Raw genomic sequence first — 13,340 nt, forward strand, 5'->3', positions numbered from 1 at the left:
ACGCACACGCACACACACACACACCGAGCGTTCCTAAGCTACCGTGAGGAGGAGGAGGAGGGGGGGGGGCTTTTGACAGGCGTCCTGGTTGTTTTATTTTTATGGCTCGCTTGTCGCCGACAGCAGAGGAGGCGGCCTCGGCGGAGGTGGCTCCGCCACCCTGTACGTAACCATGGAGATCCTGTCCAACTGGGGAGCGGCTTGCAGGTGGGGCTGACGGAGATGCAGTTCTTCTGCCCCAAGAACCGGAAGCTGTACGTCTCGCCCACGACCTGGACATCAGGAACGCTGACCCCGGCAACCTGGGGGCGCTGGTCAACGGCAAGGGCCAAGGTCTGTGTCCTCAATACTATATCCAATACTAATATATATATATATATATATTATATATATATACAAGGTCTGGTGTCCTCAATACTATACCCAATACTAAATATATATATATATATATATATATATATATATATATATACAAGGTCTGTGTCCTCAATACTATACCCAATACTAATACATATATATAAATATATATATATATATAATATATATATATATATATATATATATATATATATATATATACAAGGTCTGTGTCCTCAATACTATACCCAATACTAATGTATATATATATATTATATATATATATAGTATATATATATATAATATATATATATATATATATATATATATATATATATATATACAAGGTCTGTGTCCTCAATACTATACCCAATACTAATATATATATATATATATATATATATATATTATATATATATATATTATACAAGGGTCCTGTGTCCTCAATACTATACCCAATACTAATGTATATATATATATATTATATATATATATATATATATATATATACAAGGTCTGTGTCCTCAATACTATATCCAATACTAATACACTATATATATATATATATATATATACAAGGTCTGTGTCCTCAATACTATATCCAATACTAATACATATATATATATATATATATATATATATATATATATATATATATATATATACAAGGCCAAGGTCTGTGTCCTCAATACTATATACAATACTAATACATATATATATATATATATATATATATAATATATAATATATATATATATATATATACAAGGCCAAGGTCTGTGTCCTCAATACTATATACAATACTAATACATATATATAGGTCTGTGTCCTCAATACTAACAACAATACTAATAATACATATATATATATTAAGGCTGTCAAAGTGAATGCGTCATTAACGCGTTAACGCACAATTCTGTTGACGCCACTATTTTTGTTAGCGCACGATTGACGTTCTAGAAACAAAATAAATATTTGTACTTTTGTTTTTGAATTTCTTTTTTTACTAGACTTCACTCAGGTGTATTATTGATACTCTCATTGATACTATGTTTGTTTCTGACTCAAAGTGTGTGTGTGTTTTTAAATTATTAATTTCTTTTACGTTATTTTGTGCATCACTGTTTTGAATTTGATGCAAATTTGCAATGCATGAGGGTCCTTTTGTGTTAAATGGCTGCATAAAGCAAGTCCTCTGGTCTGTTCTCTTATGTGTTTGGTCTGTTCTCTATGTGTTTGGTCTGTTCTCTATGTGTTTGGTCTGTTCTCTATGTGTTTGGTCTGTTCTCTATGTGTTTGGTCTGTTCTCTCTGCTCTCTGTGTGTTTGGTCTGTTCTCTCTGCTGCTCTGTGTGTTTGGTCTGTTCTCTCTGCTCTCTATGTGTTTGGTCTGTTCTCTCTGCTCTCTATGTGTTTGGTCTGTTCTCTGTTCTCTGTGTGTTTGGTCTGTTCTCTCTGCTCTCTATGTATTTGGTCTGTTCTCTATGTGTTTGGTCTGTTCTCTATGTGTTTGGTCTGTTCTCTATGTGTTTGGTCTGTTCTCTCTGCTCTCTATGTGTTTGGTCTGTTCTCTATGTGTTTGGTCTGTTCTCTCTGCTCTCTATGTGTTTGGTCTGTTCTCTCTGCTCTCTAGGTGTTTGGTCTGTTCTCTCTGTTCTCTGTGTGTTTGGTCTGTTCTCTCTGCTCTCTATGTGTTTGGTCTGTTCTTTCTGTTCTCTGTGTGTTTGGTCTATTCTCTCTGCTCTCTATGTGTTTGGTCTGTTCTCTCTGCTCTCTAGGTGTTTGGTCTGTTCTCTCTGCTCTCTATGTGTTTGGTCTGTTCTCTCTGCTGCTCTGTGTGTTTGGTCTGTTCTCTCTGCTGCTCTATGTGTTTGGTCTGTTCTCTCTGCTCTCTATGTGTTTGGTCTGTTCTTTGTTCTCTATGTGTTTGGTCTGTTCTCTCTATATATATATATACAAGGCCAAGGTCTGTGTCCTCAATACTATATACAATACTAATACATATATATAGGTCTGTGTCCTCAATACTAACAACAATACTAATAATACATATATATATATTAAGGCTGTCAAAGTTAATGCGTCATTAACGCGTTAACGCACAATTCTGTTGACGCCACTATTTTTGTTAGCGCACGATTGACGTTCTAGAAACAAAATAAATATTTGTACTTTTGTTTTTGAATTTCTTTTTTTACTAGACTTCACTCAGGTGTATTATTGATACTCTCATTGATACTATGTTTGTTTCTGACTCAAAGTGTGTGTGTGTGTTTTAAATTATTAATTTCTTTTACGTTATTTTGTGCATCACTGTTTTGAATTTGATGCAAATTTGCAATGCATGAGGGTCATCCTTTTGTGTTAAATGGCTGCATAAAGCAAGTCCTCTGGTCTGTTCTCTATGTGTTTGGTCTGTTCTCTCTGCTGCTCTGTGTGTTTGGTCTGTTCTCTCTGCTGCTCTATGTGTTTGGTCTGTTCTCTCTGCTCTCTATGTGTTTGGTCTGTTCTTTGTTCTCTATGTGTTTGGTCTGTTCTCTCTATATATATATATACAAGGCCAAGGTCTGTGTCCTCAATACTATATACAATACTAATACATATATATAGGTCTGTGTCCTCAATACTAACAACAATACTAATAATACATATATATATATTAAGGCTGTCAAAGTTAATGCGTCATTAACGCGTTAACGCACAATTCTGTTGACGCCACTATTTTTGTTAGCGCACGATTGACGTTCTAGAAACAAAATAAATATTTGTACTTTTGTTTTTGAATTTCTTTTTTTACTAGACTTCACTCAGGTGTATTATTGATACTCTCATTGATACTATGTTTGTTTCTGACTCAAAGTGTGTGTGTGTGTTTTAAATTATTAATTTCTTTTACGTTATTTTGTGCATCACTGTTTTGAATTTGATGCAAATTTGCAATGCATGAGGGTCATCCTTTTGTGTTAAATGGCTGCATAAAGCAAGTCCTCTGGTCTGTTCTCTATGTGTTTGGTCTGTTCTCTCTGCTGCTCTGTGTGTTTGGTCTGTTCTCTCTGCTGCTCTATGTGTTTGGTCTGTTCTCTCTGCTCTCTATGTGTTTGGTCTGTTCTCTATTAGGGGTGGGACGATACATCGATCCAGATCGATACATCGATGTAATTATCAACAATCGAATCGGATCGATGCGATGTAATAAGATCGATTCATATCGATACTCTTATTTTGAAAATCCTGTGGCGAGTCTCATATCCGCCCAAGAACAACAGCAGTAGCTCCGTGTGTGTAGATGTTACAGCATAGCATTCTCCCTTTCTGTGTGTGTGTGTGTGCGCGCGTCTTTGGAAAGACCAGATGAGGTCAGAGGAGTTTGATGTTTAAATGTTATTTAAACATAAACAATATAATACATAATAAATGTAGGCCTATACATGATCATGCAACATCAACAAATTGTTGTAGGAACGGTTTGGGAGAGGGAGGTTGTGAGTTTTGAGTTCCAAAAAATGTAGCTTAAAGTTTAAAGCTCAATATATAAAAACGTGGCACTTTACAGTGAACAGGAGGTCTATTTGTATTAAAAACAATAGATTGATTTTCCTTTAAATGTCTGGAAGAGCTCAAAAATACAAATGTCAAATGATATTTTCATTACCTTTTTTTAGTTGATCTAAATGTTACTGATTGTGTTAAATGGGCATATGATATCATCTCATATCGATCGCAGGCACCTGAATCTAATCGTATCGTATTGTATCGTGAGAGACTTTGTGATATCGGCAAATATCGTATCGCTGTCCAAAGAATCGATATCGTATCGTATCATGATGAAACTGGTGATTCCCACCCCTATTCTCTATGTGTTTGGTCTGTTCTCTATGTGTTTGGTCTGTTCTCTATGTGTTTGGTCTGTTCTCTCTGCTCTCTGTGTGTTTGGTCTGTTCTCTCTGCTGCTCTGTGTGTTTGGTCTGTTCTCTCTGCTCTCTATGTGTTTGGTCTGTTCTCTCTGCTCTCTATGTGTTTGGTCTGTTCTCTCTGTTCTCTGTGTGTTTGGTCTGTTCTCTCTGCTCTCTATGTATTTGGTCTGTTCTCTATGTGTTTGGTCTGTTCTCTATGTGTTTGGTCTGTTCTCTATGTGTTTGGTCTGTTCTCTCTGCTCTCTATGTGTTTGGTCTGTTCTCTATGTGTTTGGTCTGCTCTCTCTGCTCTATGTGTTTGGTCTGTTCTCTCTGCTCTCTATGTGTTTGGTCTGCTCTCTCTGCTCTCTATGTGTTTGGTCTGCTTTCTGCTGCTCTGTGTGTTTGGTCTGTTCTCTCTGCTCTCTATGTGTTTGGTCTGCTCTCTCTGCTCTCTATGTGTTTGGTCTGCTCTCTGCTGCTCTGTGTGTTTGGTCTGTTCTCTCTGCTCTCTATGTGTTTGGTCTGTACTCTCTGCTCTCTATGTGTTTGGTCTGTTCTCTCTGCTGCTCTATGTGTTTGGTCTGTTCTCTGCTGCTCTGTGTGTTTGGTCTGTTCTCTCTGCTCTCTATGTGTTTGGTCTGTTCTCTCTGCTGATCTGTGTGATTGGTCTGCTCTCTGCCGGACAGACCACCAGGGAGCGTCACATGTGGACCTGTCCCTTCCACCCCCCCGTCCAGCTCTACTTCATCATCCGGAACACAGAGCGCTCTCCGGACTTCGGAATCTCCCGCATCAAGATCTGGAACTACAACAGAAGCCTCAACGTCAGTACCACCACGTCTCGTTCTGTCTGTCTTTAGTTTCAGAGGGAGATTAGATTAGATTAGATTCAAATGTATCGTCATTATACATTATACCAGGGCATAGGCTTGGTTTCAACATTGGGGGGGTTCTGGGGGTCCTCTCTCCCAGGACATTTTTACTGTCAAACACTTTATCCACTATTTATTTGATGAATGTATTGTCATCATATAGCACAAGTACAGTACAACGAAAATAAGCTTGCCATCCAACCAGAGTGCAAATGTAACGGTAAAGTGCAATTTGTAATATACAATGTACAGGTGATTAAACTGGGTATAGGATATATAAATGAGTACTACTGAGTAATGGTGCTAATCAGATGCATGTTCAGAGTTGTAGCATAATAAATAAAGACAGTATGACTACTACTGGCCAGCAGCGTAACTAGTAAGAGTAGGATATGTACAGATATAGATATAGAATAAAGGACTATGTGCAGGTAAGTACAGACAGGTGAGGATAGGTATATATGCGGTGAGAATAAATATATATATATGGTATATACTAGGGATGGGCGTGAGTAATCGATTAATCGATTATAATTAAATTATTATTATTTTTTACATATCTTTTCACATGTATGTGTAAGATTATAACTGTTTGTTGGTTTCCTTGAACATATATATGTGAATGAACAAAAATAAGTAAAAAAAAATTAAATATATATATATATATTACTCCCTTTTCGAGTAATACACGATCAATCGAGTATAGCATATGCGATCAATCGATCTGGATTTTTCTTTAAAATGCCCATCCCTAGTATATACAGCATTATAGTACACGCTATGGGTTATGTGCAGGGGTACAGAGCAAGTATATAGAGGGGTTATATGCAGGTATATTCAGTTGGCACCGGCCACGCGTCAGAGGGGCGGGGGAGGGGCGTGGTCCTCTTTTAAAAGCAGTGGATGGCTGAGCCGCCAGTCCAAATGTGGAACAGCGTGGGATTATCCCCAGAGGATTAGACCTGGTGCTCCACCCCCCCCCCCCCCCCCCCGCCCTCTGCTCTTCACAAAGGGGCGCACGAGACCCCGCAACAAACGCTCCCCCTGGCTGATCTCAACCACATAGGAATATATATATATATATCGTGTTAATCGGAGCCTGTAAGGTAAGTAGCTGGCCGGTTTTGAAAGCGGTCGCGGGGGTTAGTTAGAGATCCACTGCTGTTTGTTTACTTCCTGGAGGACGGGGAGATTTGTCTCTCCATGGCAGCGCTGGCTTCGTGGCACGTAGGCGGCTGCTTCCTCTTAGCTGGTAGAGGTATGCCTTTTAGCTCTTTTGGGAAAACGAACCAACAGTGGGGTTTGGTTGCTCCATTCCTGACAGTTTGATCTATTGTATTTTGATTTCAATATCACTTGCATACACTTTTATTGGTGTTAATGTTTATTAGTGTTTATTTGTGTTTATCCGTGTTTATTGGTGTTTATTAGTGTTTATTGATGTTTATTAATGTTTAGTGTGTATTGGCTGGCGACTCCACATGTATCAGAGGAGGCATGTGGTAGTCTACACCCTCCCCAGACCGACAGTGGGGCAGCATGTGGTAGTCTACACCCTCCCCAGACCGACAGTAGGGCAGCATGTGGTAGTCTACACCCTCCCCAGACCGACAGTAGGGCAGCATGTGGTAGTCTACACCCTCCCCAGACCGACAGCGGGGCAGCATGTGGTAGTCTACAGTACACCCTCCCCAGACCGACAGTAGGGCAGCATCTGGTAGTCTACACCCTCCCCAGACTGACAGTAGGGCAGCAGGTGGTAGTCTACACCCTCCCCAGACCGACAGTAGGGCAGCATGTGGTAGTCTACACCCTCCCCAGACCGACAGTAGGGCAGCATGTGGTAGTCTACACCCTCCCCAGACTGACAGTAGGGCAGCAGGTGGTAGTCTACACCCTCCCCAGACCGACAGTAGGGCAGCAGGTGGTAGTCTACACCCTCCCCAGACCGACAGTAGGGCAGCATGTGGTAGTCTACACCCTCCCCAGACCGAAAGTAGGGCAGCATGTGGTAGTCTACACCCTCCCCAGACTGACAGTAGGGCAGCAGGTGGTAGTCTACACCCTCCCCAGACCGACAGTAGGGCAGCATGTGGTAGTCTACACCCTCCCCAGACCGACAGTAGGGCAGCATGTGGTAGTCTACACCCTCCCCAGACCGACAGTAGGGCAGCATGTGCTAGTCTACACCAGTGGTTCTCAACTGGTCTAGCCTTGGGACCCAACATTTTCCTTAGTCATTAAGTCGCAACCCACATTTTTTAACGACTATGATTTATTTCAATTATTATTATTATTTTTTTTGCAGTAATACACAATCTTTCATGCACTGTTAAAAACATGAAATAAACACAAACAAGTGCAACAAAAGTGCAACTAGGGCTAAAAACCCAATGAAATTAAATAATAATAAATAATATATGCTTCTTAGCAGATTCCTTAACTTAACATAACAGACCTAAGTTTGGGGGAACTAATGTGATAACTGGGGTTGCAACAAAAGTGCAACTAGGGCTAAAAACCCAATGAAATAAAATAATAATAATAAATTATTATGCTTCTTAGCAGACTTCTTAGCTTAACATCACAGACCTACAGTAAGTTTGGGGGAACTAATGGGATATCTGGGGTTGCAACAAAAGTGCAACTAGGGCTAAAAACACAATGAAATAAAATAATAATAAATAATATATCCTTCTTAGCAGACTTCTTAGCTTAACATAACAGACCTACAGTAAATGTGGGGGAACTAATGGGATAACTGGGGTTGTGACAAAAGTACAACTAGGGCTAAAAACACAATGAAATAAAATAATAATAAATAATATATCCTTATTAGCAGACTTCTTAGCTTAACATCACAGGGAACTAATGGGATAACTGGGGATGTTGTTTGCTCCTGACAAGAGTCTCAAAGTATGGGGTGATGGTAGACAAAGCAACTCTGAGGTCATGCTCAATGTCCAATCTGTTCCTCTGCTTTGTCTTCAGCTGGACCAGAGCTGAGAAGCTACTGTCACAAAGATAGCTAGTGCAAAAAAAAAAGTATATATAATAAAAAAAAAAAAAAAAAAAATTTACACACACATCCGCGACCCACTCAAAATGGCCCTGCGACCCACCAGTTGAGAAACACTGGTCTACACCCTCCTCAGACCGACAGTAGGGCAGCATGTGGTAGTCTACACCCTCCTCAGACCGACAGTAGGGCAGCATGTGGTAGTCTACACCCTCCCCAGACCAACAGTAGGGCAGCATGTGGTAGTCTACACCCTCCCCAGGCTGACAGTAGGGCAGCATGTGGTACTGTAGTCTACACCCTCCCCAGACCGACAGTAGGGCATGGCGCGCAACGACCAGGAAGGGAATTGGCATAACGGATGGGAGAAAACTATAGAAAGCTGAATAAAGTGAGGGGTAACTGGAAGGCTCTGTGTCCCAGCAGCTGAATACAGTGAGGGGTGTCTATAAAGTGAGGGGCTAAATAAATAAACGAAACTAACTGGAAGGCTCTGCTCTGTGTTCCAGGAGCTGAATATAGTGATAAAGTGAGGGGTAACTGGAAGGCTCTGCTCTGTGTTCCAGGAGCTGAATATAGTGATAAAGTGAGGGGTAACTGGAAGGCTCTGCTCTGTGTTCCAGGAGCTGGATATAGTGATAAAGTGAGGGATAACTGGAAGGCTCTGCTCTGTGTTCCAGGAGCTGAATATAGTGATAAAGTGAGGGGTAACTGGAAGGCTCTGCTCTGTGTTCCAGGAGCTGAATATAGTGATAAAGTGAGGGGTAACTGGAAGGCTCTGCTCTGTGTTCCAGGAGCTGGATATAGTGATAAAGTGAGGGGTAACTGGAAGGCTCTGCTCTGTGTTCCAGGAGCTGGATATAGTGATAAAGTGAGGGATAACTGGAAGGCTCTGCTCTGTGTTCCAGGAGCTGGATATAGTGATAAAGTGAGGGGTAACTGGAAGGCTCTGCTCTGTGTTCCAGGAGCTGGATATAGTGATAAAGTGAGGGGTAACTGGAAGGCTCTGCTCTGTGTTCCAGGAGCTGGATATAGTGATAAAGTGAGGGGTAACTGGAAGGCTCTGCTCTGTGTTCCAGGAGCTGAATACAGTGATAAAGTGAGGGGTAACTGGAAGGCTCTGCTCTGTGTTCCAGGAGCTGGACGTCGGGGCTCGCCACGTGAGGCTCTACCTCAACAGCACCCTGGTGTTCGAGGGCGAGCTGGAGAAGGGCTGCGGCAACCAGGTGTTCGACTACAGCACCGCCATCGACCTCCAGCCCGAGTGCTCCTCTCCCAGCCCCCCCGTGTCCTCGGGCCACAGCCTGCGGGGCGTCAGCCCCCATCGCCATGACGACCGGAGAGGCCCCGAGGGCGGCGGCACCCCACCTCCGAGAGACCCCAGCCCCGACCGCCGCATGGCGTCGGAGGGGCTGAGTCAGCGGCAGCCCGTCGGCCCGAACGCGGCGGAAGCCCCCCCCCCGCCCGTCATGGAACACACCGTCACCACCCAGCCCTCGTCCTCCCGCGGGGCCCCCCAGTGGCTGCAGCCCCTGAGCCGAGGGGCCCCGGAGGGCTGCGAGGGCGGCAGGGAGCGGGAGAGGCCCCTGTGGCTGGTGCCCCAGCAGTCTGTGGAGCCCAAAGCCCCCTCAGGCGTCACCATCACCTCCTCCTCGGTGCTCCCCGAGCTGTCCTGCAACCCGGGCCGGGTGTGCCGGGGCGCGGAGAGGACGGTGAACGGGAGGAAGGCGGACTCTCTGGAGCTGGACCTGCTGGAGGAGCTGGGGGAGCAGCGGGCGGAGCGGCCCGTCAGCGGGAGGAGGGGCTCGGCCCGGAGCGCCAGGCCGGCGGAGGAGCAGCAGCAGCAGCACCGCGGGGCGACGCCACTCTCCATCGGTAGGTTACGCCCCACATGCACTCCAAATACACTGGCGCTCTGTGATGTATCGTCACGGTGACCAAATGCGTCCACATTTTTATAGGATTCTATCACATTTTCATAACGATAGCGAATATTACTTACCCTGCGCGGTTTTCATTGAGGTTTCTTACAAATTAACAATGTTTTATTTGTCCTTTTATATGTGGATAACATTCAAATCTTAAATTGTACCATTATGTTCCCGTTTCGACAACAAACATAATGCTAATGATGCACTTTTGTTAAGATAATTCGGTGACCATTCTCGATCACTGTACTCCGGTCCCATTAATAGTTTAACGCTGTTCAGATCGTGTCAAAGAATAGACGCGTCCCAGTGACCTGTGACCTGTGCTAAAGGTCTTGGGAATTGTATTAATTTGGTAGTTTTCACATTTTCACCTTTTAATTTTAAACCAATGCTGCCATCTACTGACAACAGAAAGTGTTGTGTAAGTATTTTTTCTTTTTTATCCACTTTTTCTCCCATTTTCTATATTTTCTCCCATCCCAATTTCGTATCATCCAATTCAACCCTCCCCTGTCACGAACGCTGTTTCTTGCCTCCCACAAGCCGGCTGCAATGTGGACTCCGGTACTTGAGGTAACAGCAGTCGCATCTTTTCACCTGCGCAGCTCGATCTCTCAGTGGCGAGGAGTAACGCGTGGGAGGCTCACGCTGCCCCCGACACTTCCTGATTCTACTGCGCAGGCGCACCAACCGACCTGTAGGAGTCGCTGTCCACGCCCGATCCCCACCCATCAGTTTCCCACCCCCTAATACGGCCAATGTGTATTAGTATGAACGACCAGCTAAACTGAAAGCAATGTGGAGCGCTGGGCTCGAACAGGCAAGCCCAGCGTCTCCGTCATTCGTGGCGAGCGCCTTGCCCACTACGCCACGTAGCCGCCCAAGTGTTGTGTAAGTTATAGTATAACGTCAACTTGAGACCCGCACTTCCGTGAACATCGTCGCCCAAAACACATTCTAGAGATTCCCACTTTTTACTGGTACATAGGTTCATATCTAATAGTCTTTAGATGACTAAATATAGATGAATACTCATGAAATTTGATATATATATTCTAAAATAAGTATAATTTCACTTCATCTACCTGTCGACATGAAATTCCCAAACGCTGACGGTAAAAAAAGCAAAATGGGGCGTGACAGAATTTGGTCCCAGACAATACGAGTGACTGAGATTGGTCTACGTTCCGTTATGCATCGTCTGCCTCTTTTCTATTTTCTTTTTCTTTTTATTATTATACATTTCCCCTTTCCTTGTATGTTACCCTTCGAGAGGCCCTTTTGTCCTCTCACCAGGCCGTAAATAAGAATTTGTTCTTAATTGACCTGCCTGGTTAAATAAAGGTTAAACAATTGTGTATATTTAATTTTAAGAAGGCCACACAGACTGAAAATACTTTTTGTTTTTGGTAGATATAGTTTATTACAGAATTACATTAGTGTGTGTATACTTCATTTTTAGGAGGACATTTGATTTAAAACGGTGATCATAGGGTAGTGCACAACTCTTGAGTCCATATATGTTAAGCTGCTCCTCTTGCTGACCGCCTCCCCAGGGGCCCCCAGACCCCCTATAGGTTCATACCCTATAGGTTCATACTCTATAGGTTCATACTCTATGGGTTCATACTCTATAGGTTCATACTCTATGGCAGGGGTGCCCAACCTTTTTTGAACCAAGATCTACTTTTTAATTTACCACCTAGCCGAGAGCTACCAGCCCAAATTTGACCTACTCTCGGCTAGTATTAGTAGTAATAGTATTAGTTAGGGATGCCCCGATCGATCGGCCAGCGATCGGTATCGGCCGATATTCAGTATAAATATGAGATTGGTGAATTCCGATAATGCTTTATTTTCGCTGATCGTGAAAACCGATCGAAAAACATGATCCAATTCTTAGCGGAGATCTCACTCGCTGACTTCTGTCTCAGGCACACAGCTGCTGCAGCGCACGGCCCCTCCTCCTCCTCCTCCCCCTGCCCCTCCCGCACCCGTGTGTCAACAAGAGGCTCCTATTGCCTCCGGCAGTCTGCTCTACTCTGGTGCATGCGACCGTGAGCTAACGTTAGCTACCTAGCTATCGTTACTGTTTAAACAAAACGACCCAGTCAACTATTCACTTTTAGTTTAATACAAGACTGTAACTTCTCACGTTGGGCATGCAGGCAGCATGACCCATTTATTTCACACTCTGCATACACACTGACAACACACACACTCAATTCAATGGGCATGAGAAAGCAAAGAAAGTGGGACAATACAATCAAAACAAAAATTATATATGTACAATTAAAAGGGAATAGGAATGACGTGTAAACAGAGCTGTCACATTGCAACTGACAACACACACAGTCAATTAAATTCAAAGAAAACATGTTTACATTGCCAAAGCAAAAGTGGAGTACAATCAAAAAACAATTCCACAAAAAGGTCTGTCAACAGTCACTGATAGTTCTCCTTTATCTTTTTTTTGTAGGATTAAATGTCAGTCATATATGTCATCCTCACTGTCTTGCTCTGAATTGTCAGCTGTATTTACAATGCATTGCACTTTTCCATCAGTGGGTTTTCTTTTGCTTTTTTTGACACACTTTTGCAAAGTGATTCTGTGATCCACATGATTTGCACTGTTTCCCAAATGCTGGGAAATGTTCTCTGCCCCTTGGATGAGAGTTGCCACAGTATTTGCATGTATAATCTGTGTCTCCAGTTCTGGGTGAATAGCTCCGTCTCCCTTGGTTATGCCTGACTTGTTGACTAGCAACGGCGTGAACAGCGTCGGCGCATGGGCTCTATCTCCATTGCTCTCACTCCCATATCAGCCTGTTCCGCTGCTCTGCACATTTCAATAGCGGTGATTAAAGTGAGCCCTTTCTCTCTCAACAGTCTGCATCTTATGCTCTCGTTTGCAACACCTAGTACAATTTTGTCACAAATCATTTCATCTCTTAGCTGCCCGTACTCACAGGTTGCTGCCTTTTCTCTCAGTCTGGTCACAAAACTGTCTATGGATTCGCCTTCCTCTTGTTTGCTGCTCCCGAACACGTACCTTTCATATATGACGTTCTTCGCCGGTTTGAAGTACTTTTCCAACGTATCCAGTATGACTTTAGCGTCCCCTTGATCCTGTTCGGTGAGATTCAGGTTGTGACGGTAAATGTGCCTTCTCGGTTATACCCGACCCGTAGCGAGTGCATAGTCCTCGTATTCGGCACAGAATATGTCCCAGCTGACGCTCCAGTCGCCTGTGAAGCTCATCGGAG

At 43.2% G+C, this 13,340-nt stretch overlaps 1 protein-coding gene across 1 annotated transcript in view; it reads left to right on the forward strand.

Moving 5' to 3' along the window:
- katnip (katanin interacting protein) overlaps positions 1-13,340 on the forward strand; it is an 86,655-nt gene that overhangs the window by 34,781 nt on the left and 38,534 nt on the right. The window contains 7 exon segments of the mRNA XM_084323680.1: positions 127-135; positions 137-200; positions 203-262; positions 265-326; positions 329-334; positions 4,939-5,076; positions 9,280-10,018. Coding sequence (XP_084179806.1) covers positions 127-135; positions 137-200; positions 203-262; positions 265-326; positions 329-334; positions 4,939-5,076; positions 9,280-10,018 — 1,078 coding nt within the window.

This window comes from Notolepis coatsorum (genome assembly GCF_963971535.1).
Source record: "Notolepis coatsorum genome assembly, chromosome: 10".
In the NCBI taxonomy this organism is placed as follows: domain Eukaryota; kingdom Metazoa; phylum Chordata; class Actinopteri; order Aulopiformes; family Paralepididae; genus Notolepis; species Notolepis coatsorum.